We start from the raw sequence: 14,460 nt of genomic DNA on the forward strand, positions 1-14,460 counted from the left end.
TGACAATGCAAATACACGGGAAGACTCAATTAAGGGTGCGCTACCTCTGCTTTTGACATATGTTACCTTCTGATATCTAATTTTGCGCTATGTAATGTTGTCTTTTTCATGTGTGTGATTTTAAGTATACTGGAGCAATACCCCACTTCGACTAAAATAGGCTTATATCACTGCCAGTCAAGCAATTCAACACAAGCTTTACTGTAAGCATGTACATAGTTGTACTAAGCGATGCAATGTCTCTTCTTACAGTGATGTATGTATATTCAAATGCTTTGCTAAGTAAAGGTCAGGTTGCTGAACCCATTCCATGGTCAAGCCCTTACTGGCTACAAATTAATTAAATCTACTTCTTACATTTGGGTTAATTAACTAATAACATACTTTCTATATGAAAATACTCATACAAATATTCTCATTATTTCTGGATCATTACCTTTAGTAAAGCTAAGAGAAAAAGAAGGGATGCAACTTGTCTGAAGGAAGAGAATCTCCATCGTACTTTAGATGTAACACTGAATGAATATACTGCAGTATCAGAAATACCTAAGTGCCCTGGAAGATGCTGTTTTGGTATTGACTAGTTATTGAACATACATGCCTATTTGCATAATCTGTTTAAAGAATCATATATTTCAATGTATTCCCAACCTTCTTTAGAGCAATATTGACCAAGTATTAGAGAACTATTATGTAATGTTAGCAGGAGAAACAGTGTCAGGTGCATTTGAATGGTCTAACGAATCTGTAACTTCTTGACCACTGTGTCATTCTATGCTAAAATTCAAAAGGACATTCCATAAACCAGTCTCTCACAAATCCTTAATCATTGGCTAAATCAATACACAAAATAATGTCAAGCTTATTTACAAGACCCTAAATGTTGAGTCTTTATTGTTCATTGATCAAACTCTAATTTTGATAAATATCACACTACAGAGTTACTGGGAAACCAGAGTCCTTCAAGTTTGGGAACCAATACAGATAGTCAAATCATGAACACTCTGTGTAAGATAATATTAAAATAGCATGTAGTACTGTCATTGCTGGCGCTGCTAGCTTGACTCTTAAAGCCTCTGCACAGCTTGAGAAATTCAAACATCTGTTGTGTAAGTATGGTACACCTGGCTAGTCAAAAATTGCTACCCATTTGCGAGCAAAAACATCGCAGTAATTCATTTGACACAGTCATTATACTCCTGTTTGCGAATGATGATTTGCAGATGATTTACAAACAGCTAGGGATTTTTCACTAAATTTTCACTTTTTAAATGGTCTGATAAATGTTCTGTGAAAACAATTTTCAACCAATGTATTTGCTTGCAAGTGATTTTCTGCAAACATCTTTCAATACTTTACCCATAAAATTGAACACCTACCTCACATGGGAACATTTCTGTTTCAGGATTGCATGTTGTCAGGAGTATAAACTATTACTGTTAAAAACCCACATGTACCTCCTCCACAACTTTTAGACACAGAAAATGTTCACATTAATGACTGTTTCCACAAAGCAAAGGAAAAGAAACCCACACATGGTCACAGCAAAATTCTACATAGCTGTCACCAGGCCATACACACTTCATTCTCTCTGATCTGCCCATCTAACAACTGCTGGTACTAATCTTTTTCCGATATTTGTTAGAATATAAAAATTCACAAAACAAAACATCCCCAATCGTTCATCAAAGAACACCACAATATTAATGCCAAAAGGTGTTTTGAGAAAAGTTGTTTTTACAACTCTTCTAATAAGAGTTGTAGAATATACTCAAAGAATGATTGAGTGCAAGCTGCTCTTGTGTTATAGATGACACTAAGGATCAGAACCCTAATATCCACCCCTGACCCTCCCCCCAAAAAAGTTTGCATTTTTTTAGAAGCAAATTGCTTTTTTATAAGCAGCAAGAAGGAAAAATATCTGTTTAGGACAAGGCTGTGAGGTGTCTTGAGAAAATGATGGTTGTCAGTGTTAAGCCCTAAAGGACAGACTAAGTTAAGAAATTCAGACATTCTTTCAAATGCTTATCAAGACAGCAAAACTCTTTTGCATACCCAGTTTTCAATGGGACAGGGTATATTTGTCCAAGTACCACCCATTTCAAAGTAGAGAGTAGGTCGTCTGAGCATAATGAAGCAGAATTTACAGAGATACCTTTTACCTGAGAATGCACCACATGCATGGCAAACTATAGAATGACTCTAACTGGTAAAGAACTTGATCAGTGTAACAGGAAAGTTAAAGGCTTACTGAATTTGTCATTCATAAATGCAGTTCTTTTTTACATGTTAAACAAAAATCAGACATGGTGTGCATGCCTGCTGCTGGGTGTGTAATAACCGTGAGCTTTAAATTACCTGTATCTCACCATGGAACTGTAAACATGTGGTAACTGTACTACCTAAATGGGAAGTGTCTTAAACTGCTACCCATTTGCTAGCAAAAATTTACTAGCACTGAAGCATTGGTACCCACATGCCCCCAGTAACTGGACACCTACCTCTCACTTGAGCCCTGGTATTATTTAGAGCTGATCAGGTTGTCACTGTAAATTCTGCTCAAGTTGCTGCATTACATCCCAGAAAGCCTTATTTTAAGATATCACAAACTATATGGATGGCATATGTTACTGGAGATGAGTGCTACCATTTTCTAAGTAATTAAATTTTATAGGATAGGGAGGGAGGAAGAAATCAGAGCATTTATTTAAATTCTAACTACTCTTCCTGAAAAGAAGAGTTGGAGTTTCTAACCTATGACTCTGGCCATTATGTTTTCTTTCATTTGTAGTCCTTAAAGGCATTCATGTTAGTGGTATTTTTTATAACATTAAATTCCACGTTTAATCCTTGTATCTCGCTACAGTTTTGCCTATCGTAGGACCTTCGAGTCAGGAGATAAAAACATACTTTACTGCAAGCTACAGGTTACAATTCAGCTCAGTTGCACATGGTTAAAGCAAGGATGTTTTCTGCCTGGTTAAGATTTCCAGAACCCAACATTAATCTTCCTATCTCTTCAGATCTGTGAGGAACGGTGACGCATGGCTGCGTACCCTGGCTTCAAACCACTCCTGTCTCCACCATCCCCTCTTTGCCAAAGAAATCCTTATGTGGCCAATTACTACAGGTCGCTTGCCTCTCTGCTCTGCCAGCATTGCTAACATGTCTGTCCGGTCTGGGGCCAAAGATTTGGCCCGAAATAGTTAGGTAAATATAAAAAAGGAGGTAACATGAAAATTCTTAGACCAATTGACCTGCTCACAAGTTTGTGGCATTAATATTCTTAGGATTTTCCTGGAGAATGTTCCACTTTTGACTTTTTCAAAACTAGCTAAACATTTAAATTGGCAAATTACCATTGTTTTCTGATCCCTTCCCAACTATTTTCTGACAGCTCTTTAAATGACTGAAGCAAAATCGATTGCATTAAGGAAAATGCTTATACGCTACACACCCCTGAAACTTACATTCCCATAAGGAATGAAATAACAGTAAATCTCACAAAAGCACCCATTGTGTACTTACTTAAGTTCAAGCTACAGGAGTATAATATTACAGCCTTATTCAAAACCATAGTCTAGTAACATTCAGACTATGTGTGTACAGTAGTTATAAACACTATAAAGGCTTTATTCTAAACATCTTACACTGGTAAAACACAAAAAAAAGTTACTGCTTACATAATTTTGCAGAGAAATGTATATATCATATACTTGTATTTAGAGTGTATTAGACTGTAAAAGTGACTGAGAATTGAATTATTTTTGTAAGACAAGGCAACAAAAGACAGACTCTTAAAATGTCTGAATTTATGGTTTATATATGATCCATTTGTTAGTTCACATTTACTTATGCATTACAAAAAAGTACTATTGAAGATAAATTGTAAATCTCTTGAAGTCTGTTCAGGGATTAACTTACGCTGAAGTTATCATTCACAGCTTCCCATTAATAATTTTATTATTAAAAATAACTCAATTATTTTAAAGACACAGCTGGCTTCAGATTCAGCTTCCACTAGATTAAAACCAGCAAAATTTTAATATACTCTGCATTAAACATGAATTATTTCTGTATATTATCTGCTTCATTTGGAACAAGATTCATTCATGTAGGGATACAATAGAAGGCCCACGCACATTTTAAGTTCCACTCTGTTCTTTAAAATACTTGCCAGTTCCTAGATTTTTGTTCTGGTCTATCACATATATAACATTTATCTCAAAACATGAATTTCCTGCCCAATTTATTCCAAGAAATCTTCACTCTCATCCAATTCTTTGGAAGCTTTTCTTCAAAAATCAGAACAGAACCTGGCCATCCACTAGCTTATTTCTCTATTTTATATTAAGGCCTGGCTAGTTTGTATATTGAGATTCTCTAAACAACTTCTGTGCATCTTACCAATGTTTATCAAAGAATGCGGCTCACTGAAGTAAGCGGTATGAGCTTTTTGAATCTTAAAAGTTCAAGCAGTGTAAAACTCTTTCTGTGTTTGTGGTGGGGGGTGTTTTAGTTGTACAGATGGCAGGATTATTCTATGCTAGCCAAAGGCTCACCCAAGGGGATCTGATGGGAACTAGCCCTTACTGGATTGCTTAAGCCATAAATGTAGATTTGGTATAAGAGAATACCAAACACAAATATGAAAGAATATAATTTTTCTTGCTATTTGTACTTTCCTCTAGCCACCTGTTTTGAAGGTCTATCTTTCTCTTCACACATCTCCTATTTATCTTTTTATTCCGTGATGGTAATTTTTTGCCATTTTGGCATACCCATTCCCAACTTAATTGGTATGTTCTTTAAAAAAAAAATAAAAACCAGCAAGACTTCAAGCAGTATGAAGCACTTGGCACATTTCATTGGAGTCTATTTTGTACTTTTGTTCTCTAGCTTACACTGAAATATTTACTGTAAACATAGAGTATATTCAATCCTAAAAAACACATTTGTCTCCTATTTCATTCTGAAAAGGAAACTGCATCTCAACTCCCACGTCTACAGCTCTGAAGGATGGTTTATGCTGTTTGTTCCATAAAAACAGTGAAAAAATGATGGGTGTACGAGGTCAGTTAGGAAAACTGTTCCAGCTGATGCTTTATGTGATATTTATGTTAAACACAAGGAAGAGTAAGTTTAAGAAGTTGATGGGCTCAATTACTGTGTTTCACTTAATTATAATCTGATTTGGATGAAATGTTGCTTTTCATTACTCAGTAAACTATTCTGCTGAAATAAATGATGCCATGCTTTATGCTTCAGTTCAAAAAAGCTGACCTGGTCTGTTTTTTCACCTTTTTTGCTTGGTCTCTTCCAATAATTTTGTTTTAATTTTTTATTTAGGGAAAAAGGGAATTTGGGGCAACAGTGGGAAGTCACAGAAAAGCATGAAATAATTTTTTAAAATCACAGCCCGTGTGTCCTCAGTATCAAAATTTATATTCATATTGAGCTGCAACATGGATCTCATTTCACCTTTATTGAATGCATCCATTAGACTTCATACCTCCTTTTTCATCACTTGCATAACTAAAAGTCATTGTTTCTGTTAAAGTCCACTGCATCATTATATAAGTGCACAAAGGTAATTCACTCTTGCTTTAAAGCTTCTTCTCAACATAGATAGAGCAGTGTGAAGTGGACTTAGCATAAAAATGAATTAGAACCAATCCTTTCAAGAAAGTGATGACATTCTCATGGTCTTTGTGATCATACTGTTTGATATATGAGAAAGGTGTTACATTTAGGTTGCACCAGCAGTTTAATTTTGAATAGTTTTGATTATATTTTTTTCAAATCACAATATCACTCTTTAAGTAGGCACTTTTAGACGTTTCATAAATCCGTCCTCCATATTCATCTCCATATTTAGCCACCACTTCCAATGGGTAAAATGCTACTGCTTAATACTGTTTTGAATTAGCAAACAATTCTCAAATTGTTCAGACTGCTGTTTTGGCATTTCTTTTGCATTTTTTGTCTAGATGTGATTTGGTCTGTCAATCTGCTTTGGAAGACATAAACTAGAGTTTCATTCCCTCAATCTGAGTATAATTTGTGATGTGCTGTACAAATTCAGATTTCTATTTAGAGTTCTATGTACAATTTTGATGGAAGCCTATTAGTAAACAATTTCCCTTAGAGTGAAGAATAAAAAACAATGTCAAAACTATAGACTGGAAGGTTATTTCAAGATATCAGAAACACTTCTATTTACTGATTGAAGAAAGAGCCCACATTGTTGCAGGCTGTACCACAAAATAATTGACTGCAACAGGAGTTCTGCATCCCAAGCCAAAAATGAGGGCACATAATTGACGTCAAGGTCAATTATCTGGTAGTGAAGTACCCAACAAAAGGAGACTATTGTGATTAGAGAAAGGAGCAGAACATTGTGAATTTGGAAAGGCTGGCACTGGAGATAGCTTTTAGACTCTTTGTAAACCACCAGAAACATTGTGTTAGAGCACTGAGCATCACAGATTAATTCATAAAAAACCAGGAGAGAGAAATCAGTTATGGTGCAGTTGTTTCACTGGACTTTTGTTATCTTTAGCCTGTAGATCTTTCATAGTGCTGCTTTCTCTGCTGAAGACTAGAGGAAATACTGTTAAAAAAATACACAATGTTTTTAGAACTGTGCCAGGATCTTTTTGAGCCATATATTCCAAGTTGTAAATCTGCCCAGTCTATCTATGCACTACTTGAAAGACTCTTCCTAAACCTTTTTTTTTTTTAAATATTTTTTCCACAGTTCTATATGTAATAAAATTCCTAATAGCGTCATGCTATTATATTATTCATTCATATGTGTTCCTAATGTAACTGCTATTACTCCTGTCCCTTTTCCCTTTTCCCCCCCTCTCCTGACTCCTTATTCTATACTGGAATAAACTGTTGTGTTTTTCTCTTTGTTCTTGTCTTAATTTAGGAAATGATCCTGGAGTCATTACTAACCCAGAATGGATTAGCTTACTAATAACTCACAAAAGATATGATTCAAACCTTTCAGACTAACGGGAAACAACTTCTTTTGACTTTAAAGAATTCCACAGTCAGTCTCATAATCAGCATTCAGTGGGAAGCTGATAGCTCCATGTACCATGATATATCTTATGTTTTTAATAAGGTTTTACAGGTTCAAATCCTTACCTTCTAAATGACATTAGTCAGTGACTTAAACAGATAAGTCTATTTGTTTTCAAACAGTATGCTCTGTCTTTGAAAACAATTACAACAATAGTACTTACCCTACGGTAAAAAACTGCCTCATCTCCTGTCTTCGAGACCTCATCAGTTGTTTGTATTCACCAATACGCAATTTCTTTCCATCAACAATGCAGGTACGTTTTGGTCGAGGTTTGTATTTGTAATTAGGATACTTTTCTAGGTGGATTTTACTTAGCCGTGCCTGCTCTTCATAATAAGGTTGTTTCTCTTGATTTGACATGGACTTCCAGCGAGATCCTATTAACACAAAACATCAGTGACTGCTCAAGTAAAGCAGGTTGAGCTTTACGCATACACATTTCAACATGCCTTCTTGCCATAATAAACAGATTTTAAATAAGTTAATTAAATAAACTGATTTGAATTTACATCAGCCAGCACATATATTGGGATGCATAACCTGAGACACCTTAAAAGAACCTTGACTTTCAGATATTGCTGCAGACCAAACATATGTAAATCTCTATTAAATAGGTGCACTTAAAATCAATAGTTACTTCGCAAAATCTCAGCCTCATGCTGCAAAACAGACTACTTAATTTTTTACAATATGAGCATTAATCTGTGAATAATTCTATACCTTTGTAATACCACACACCGTATTATGGTTAAGTAAGGTCTACAACCATACTTTTACTGTTAAAAGCTTAACACATTGCCTAGGGATACATGCTTCTTTGATAGTTTTATGAGGATTTGGTTTATACACTCCTACTAACAGATATTAATACCTTGCTATGTAGCAGGAAAAAATTATCAAAACCTTACAGATTCAACAAAATTATGAAAAATCCCCTGCTGTCTGGGTGTCTTACATTTACTAATCTTCTGATATAAGCTTGGCATAATATTGGCACCTTACCATATTTTAAATCCTATTATGCATATTATCTTCTGGCCAGATGTAATAAATGCACAGAACTGCACTGAGAAAGTTACAATTAACAAACTTATATTTAAAAAATAAGAAAAACAGAAAGCACATTGTAATTATATACACCACTTCAGGTACTGTAAACTCTCATTGAAAGCTGGACCAATAAAAAAGTTAAAAAATTAACGCAGTGTACACAGGAAGAGGAAAAAGTATTCAGATCTCTTGTATTGTTTATAAGGAGCTATCTAAACACTTGAATAGAGAAGGGATTTTTTTTTTTCCAGGGGATAAGAAATGCAGAAAATAGCTTTTTCATGTCTTTTAGATGAATAAAACGATTACAGCTGTGGTAAACGTGGGTGGAAGCTATTCTTTTACCAAGATTTTTCATACATCAACAAATGGAAAAGTTGTATAAATATTATCCGTAGCCAGCAATACTCTGTGTCAGTTCTAATATTTCAGTCTCCTTTCTCATTGTCCTGGAAAAGTTGCACAGATATTATATGGACATAGACTTATTTGTGGCAGAGCAGATACTGACAGGTTAATTCCATGGTTAACAAGCACTCAGTTGCTGGCACTTCTGAAATATTTATGCTGGAAGTTTACATTTTAATGAATACAGTTACTATGCTCCTAATAGTTTTTTTCACAGAATGCACACAAATAATATAGATTCCCTACAGCTGCCAACACTGAAACAGTGCAGGTTTTATACAAAACTGAAAGGCTATTCATATAAATTACTTATATGGTAGACAAAAATATGAGAACTACTAAGTAAGACTTTGGAAGTTTTAGGACAAAGTAACATTTATTTCTATGTATTCTTGCCTCTGATTGAACTAACATGCAACAAACTTTGGTAAGAATGTATTTGAACTCAAAGTTTACAATAAAATGATTACAGCGGAAACTTGATTTTTACTTTTATTTATTACGAGTTACATTTGGAATCTGTCTTTCACTTCAAAGACTCAGAAAGCAAATATAGGTTTTAACATTTCACTACTCATTCTCACGTATGTTTCTAATTCTCTGGAGGGGTCTTAAAAAGCAAATCAAAATGTCTCAAAAATGAGGCAATTTATTTGCACAGTGGCAAAATATAATCCATGGTGTATTCCCTGATCATCCCAATCTATACAAATTAAATATTAACTATGGTGTCTTAACTAAGCAATATTTTAATTGTATGATGCTAGTGCTTCCTTAGCTTTTTGAACATTGTAACATTCTGAATCAAACATCATTTTGCATGTGAGCAGGTATGCATGTACATGCCTTTTGAACTGTGCCAGGTTTCTTTCTTTGACACTGCACTGCCTGACATAAACCTTTGATTTTGATTTTATACTTTATTAATTTTTTCCCAGTAATTACTCCAGCAAGTACCATTTTGCATTCAGGTGATTTGTAGTTCAGGTGATTTCTAATGGGATCTTGCAATTAGACCTTTTATCAGGACAGACTCTTGCGACAGGTTTCACAAAACATGGCTTTTGAATGCTGCTAAGTCTTTAAAGCATGTTGTGACTCTGCTGTTGAAAATGAAAAGCATTAGGGAAGGGGCAGAAAGGGAAAAGGAAGGGAATGAAAATGAAAAAACTCCTTGAGTCTTCATTTGTATAAGTTTCAGTGATTCCAATTTCAGTGAACATCTCCCAAACAAAATACATCCTAAAATTAGAGAAGCTGCATATCCAAGAGGGAAGTAACTAGCCTGTGTCACCAATATAAATAACCTCATCTTTCCACAGCTCCAAAAATAACTAACCTCTGCCAATTGCCACTACTGTAGAGAGCCTTCTAAGCTTCCCGCAGTTTTGGTTCAGTCACAGTCACGATTTGTTCACCGTCTTGCACTTACCGAGGATTTTGCTAATGTTAGAGTTGTGCATGTCAGGGAAGGCTTGGAGAATTTTTCGACGCTCATCCTTTGCCCACACCATGAAAGCATTCATTGGTCGTTTGATGTGCGGTTCGCTACTGGCTCGGCCCCGCGAATCCCGGTAGACTCGAGCTTCAGCCACAGTGGCACCTCCTGTTGGCCAACAATAATACTGCTGTAGTTTAGCGGCAGAGCCATTCATTGCTTTACTTCCTGTAATGTCAGGGCAGGAAGAAACAAGATGGATGCGAAACATTATTACGTGGATTACGCAAGCGCTTTCAGTGCTGTGTTTATTTTAGCCTCATTCTCTTTCTCTCTCTCTCTTTTGGCTGCCAGATCTATGCGAGAGAGAGACGGAGGGAGAAAGGATGTCCAGTGATGGCAGTGTAATTGCTCAGGCTCGCTCAGCTGAAGGCATCAACATCTGCATGAGGAGACAAATTGCACTGGCATCTCTCCGGTTAAGGTATGGAGATTTGAAAAAGTTTCCGTTTCAGACTTTAACGTAGCATACATGTTCTGAATGCTCAACAAAGCTCACATAAAAGTTACACTTGAGAATCCAAACTGATGTAGACCTGTTCACACAAGTAATTTACAATGACTTTGCTGCTTGAGCAGTGAAGCACATGCCAAACATTTCATAAAATAAATTATATAGTACACCAGGTACATGCTGCTAGTTGTAAGGATCCAATTATATTTGGAGCTGAACATTTTAAAGTTGCATGTGCTTTAGCTGAATTTTAGATGTGTCTTGGAGCACTCGATCACATATATGTGATAAAAGTGTCTGCCTTCAACAGGTACACGCACAGCATGCTGGAGCTTCCGGAATGGGAGACAAGCACTCCAGCTTCTCCATGCCTGCTCTGCTTTAATGTACCCCAGTGTCCTGTCATTACCCACCATCGATTCAACTTGTACGTGCTAGTACATGCTAGCCTTAACCGGTTTTTTGAATGCATCCAGCCCTGCTTCTTGACCACAAACAGCAAAGCTTCATGGGGATTTAGAGTTTACAGAGCTGAGTATGAGGTGTAGAACTAATTAATACAGGAGAAAGAGATAACTGAGCCTAGATAAGGCATGCTTTTACCAGAAAAACTTTCACAATGGTGATGATAACGTATGTTTTTAGAGTTATACCTTAGATATAAAAGAAAGGCAAAAAGTCTTTACAGTGGGAGAGTGACATACTTCGTCTTAGGCCTCATCAAACTGTTCATATAATTCAATACCTTGAAAAAGCAAGGTACTTGACAACAAATTAGCACAGCAATAGGCCGCCTTTTTTGTAACTATTACAGCTCCCGACATAGATTTATTTGCCAAATAATATAAGACTAGTTCTTTAAGTAAAACACTGCAGATTTACTGATTTCAGTGACTGACTCACAAGTTTTTAATTGTGCAAAAACTAAGTTCCCTAATTCAGTGTGAAAACACTGTATGTTATGTATACCATTTTAAAGATTCTATATAGGAAATACATTTACATGAAAAAAGTCCTAAAATAGAGGATGCATAACTAATACACTACCTTTTTGCCACCAGGTCCACAGTACATTAATTTCATTTAAAACGCACTGACCATACAGGATAAATTGATTTTGCTTTATATGGTGTTGACAGCCATGTTTATTGTGCAGTGAAATGTAGTGTAGTTTCAAGCTGACTATATCCATCAACACAGGGCAATATGCTGACTACTGGGCCAGATGAAGACATACATTACCCTGAGAGCAAAACACTCATTCGTATACAGCAGTGTCTTCTCCTGAGGATCACCATGGTAATTTATGATGCCTCCAATGCCATTACTTTACAACTGACACCAATTTGGCAATTTGTATACTAACATGCATGCACATAAAAGAAGACAGGTTTGTGGCAAATGTGAGATGCAAAACTATTTTAATACTGTTCTAAGTTAAGTACCATGCTACAGGTGTTCAGCATTTACAGGAGGCTGCAGCTGCAGTCAGCTTTTTATTGCAAAAAGGAACAGTAGTTTTGCTGAGGGACCTGCATGTAGGACCAGTTTAGGGGTGTGTATGGTTAATGAGGCTCTGTCCATTGTTGTGAGAAGGCTTGGAACGTGCATATCAAAGATAGCATCTTTTGAGAGAGGATATATTTATTGTGAAACTATAATAAGTTACAAATATAGTAAGTCACCACTGAAACATTTATTGAGACAAACGGCTATATAATTTGAGAGAAATCACATCTATGATGTAATGGTTATTCCATCTTTTAAAATAATACTATAAAATTTGTAACTAGTATGTGGGCAATTAGGAAGTTGGTGAGAAATTAAAAAAATTAAATTATTATTGATGCAAAAGTTGTCATTGTTATTCAGCTACTCTACTCATAGCAAAGGAAAGAAGACATATTTGAATCCGTATGATGATTTTCCATCTTTTAGTTTCCTAAAGGTACTTATTCACTATGGCTAAGTTTGTCTTTAGTCCTTTCTAACACAATTTTGGCCTGGCCTTTCAATCGTAATACAGGCAAAGAGTACTTTTACTAGTATCAAGATTATAGGCCAGCTTTTTAATCTGGCTATAATGTAGATAGAATTAAAAAAAAGAAAAACAACAAAAAAAACCCCACCATAAATGATCTATTTTCAGACAAAGGTTATATTAGAAAACAATTCTTACTTAGAGTAATAAATTACAACCATCCCAAGAAGGCCAAGAAGTTCTGGCTGTATCTGCTTTAAGCAAGTCCATACTTGAAGGATTTGAAAAAGCAGCCAAAGAGTTGATGTTCTTTGTGCTTGATCTCTGGGGGAATATTTGCAAGTTGACCCATAGGCCATCACAAAAGCATCTGCAAAATGAATTTCTGCAAATAACTAAAGTAATATAATCTCCATGTTCTTCTAACTATCTCAGAACTACAGAATTATATTCAGCATATAAAGCATTACAAGAAAATACTTCTGTTAGCATGTGATTCTATGTGGGGAGGCAGAAAGTCTCAGTACCTCTTTAGCTTAGAAATGAGGTGCTAATGATATAAAAAGCACGTACGCTCAGTGAGCTCTTACAAGTTGAAACACATAAGAACAGGCTTTCAAACTGGTTGTTCTTAGGTACTTCATCCTGTCAATCAGATATTTAGATAGTATTGTGCCCTATATAAACAATTTCAACAGGCTTTACAAAGTATGAATTTTTTTCTTATTGTGATAATTATAGTACTGACAGAGGCTGAAAGAGACTCCTGAAATTTTTAAAGAAAAGATATATAGAACTGCAAAGAAGTAGGTGTTTTACTTCTTTCTGAAAATATTTTCAGGAAAGTCTAATAAATAATAAACTCAAAATAATAGATAAAATAAAAATGTACTACTAATGAAGACTGAGAAGAGAGGAGGAAGTTGGTAATTGTCTCTCTATGGCAACTAATGCTCTATCTGCTAGTTACTGTTCATACTGCAATCACAGGAGGAGATTTTGATTTTCAGAATTAAGAGGTTGGTCAGAATTAAAAATTATTGCAAAAGCAGTACAGTTTGGCTGCCCTAATGGCTTAGTTGGCAAAGAAGTCTACACTTCGGCCTAAAGGCTGGGGCTGTCTTCAAAGTGACACTTCTAGTTTCTGAGGGTATAGACTGCCTCACTACCTAGATGCATTGCATTTGCTCAACTTGTCATGACTTTGATGATTTAAAACTAAAAGCAGATTAGAGGAGAATGAACACTTTTTGTGGATATATGGCAGGCAACTCCTCTGTGGAAGCTGGATTCCAGACTAGACTCTAGGGACAATACTGGGTCAAAGAACACCACAGAATGAATCTAAAAAGGCTACAGCTTCATTAAAGTAATTTCAAACAATATTTTTGTTCCAAAAAAGACTGACTGCTCTCTAATGACAGTGCAGGGAAAGAAGAACCCTTGTTCTTTAGAAAGAGAAAAGAATCTGATCATCAACAGGAAAGATAAATGTTTTCACATGAATTAAATGTTAAGAAACATACAGTAACAATTGTTAGATTGTTTATTTATTTATTCCTGCCTTTATCTGAGTTTCTCACCTTTTATAATGACAAGAATTTTAGGACAGGCACTCTCTTAGCATGTTCCCTGAAATCTTGGCCACATTAGGGTTAATCTTATTGTCTTTAACAAGATGTGGTTTTACCTTCCATTTTATACATCATCTACCACAACAAAACCTCAGACTGGGCCTTTACATGTTACCAGAATGCAGACAATAATAAACATGATAGAAGGGAACAAAAAAAGCTTAAGAAAAAGATGAGGAGAGAAAGAGAAAAGAAGTGACAGCAAAAAGAAAGAGCTTTTTATCAGTCACTCTGTTATGCCTTAATTTCTCTTCACACTCTGGCCATTGATTCGTGTTTGAAGTGATGCATTTCCTTTGACTCCCCCCAGATAACAAACTTTTGGCTACTCTGGAGAAT

The 14,460-nt window shown here is 35.6% G+C and overlaps 1 protein-coding gene across 10 annotated transcripts in view; it reads right to left on the reverse strand.

Annotated features, from left to right (window-relative positions):
- Window positions 1-14,460, reverse strand: part of SOX6 (SRY-box transcription factor 6) — a 379,444-nt gene that overhangs the window by 7,653 nt on the left and 357,331 nt on the right. For 8 of the 10 annotated variants that reach the window (XM_075502220.1, XM_075502218.1, XM_075502219.1 and 5 more), the window contains 2 exons: window positions 9,987-10,220; window positions 7,257-7,473 (listed from right to left, as the gene is read on the reverse strand). In XM_075502220.1, the coding sequence (XP_075358335.1) occupies window positions 7,257-7,473; window positions 9,987-10,220 (451 nt within the window). The remainder of the gene's footprint in view (window positions 1-7,256; window positions 7,474-9,986; window positions 10,221-14,460) is intronic. The other 2 variants (XM_075502215.1, XM_075502216.1) reach the window with 1 other exon arrangement.

This window comes from Mycteria americana, chromosome 5 (assembly GCF_035582795.1).
Source record: "Mycteria americana isolate JAX WOST 10 ecotype Jacksonville Zoo and Gardens chromosome 5, USCA_MyAme_1.0, whole genome shotgun sequence".
In the NCBI taxonomy this organism is placed as follows: domain Eukaryota; kingdom Metazoa; phylum Chordata; class Aves; order Ciconiiformes; family Ciconiidae; genus Mycteria; species Mycteria americana.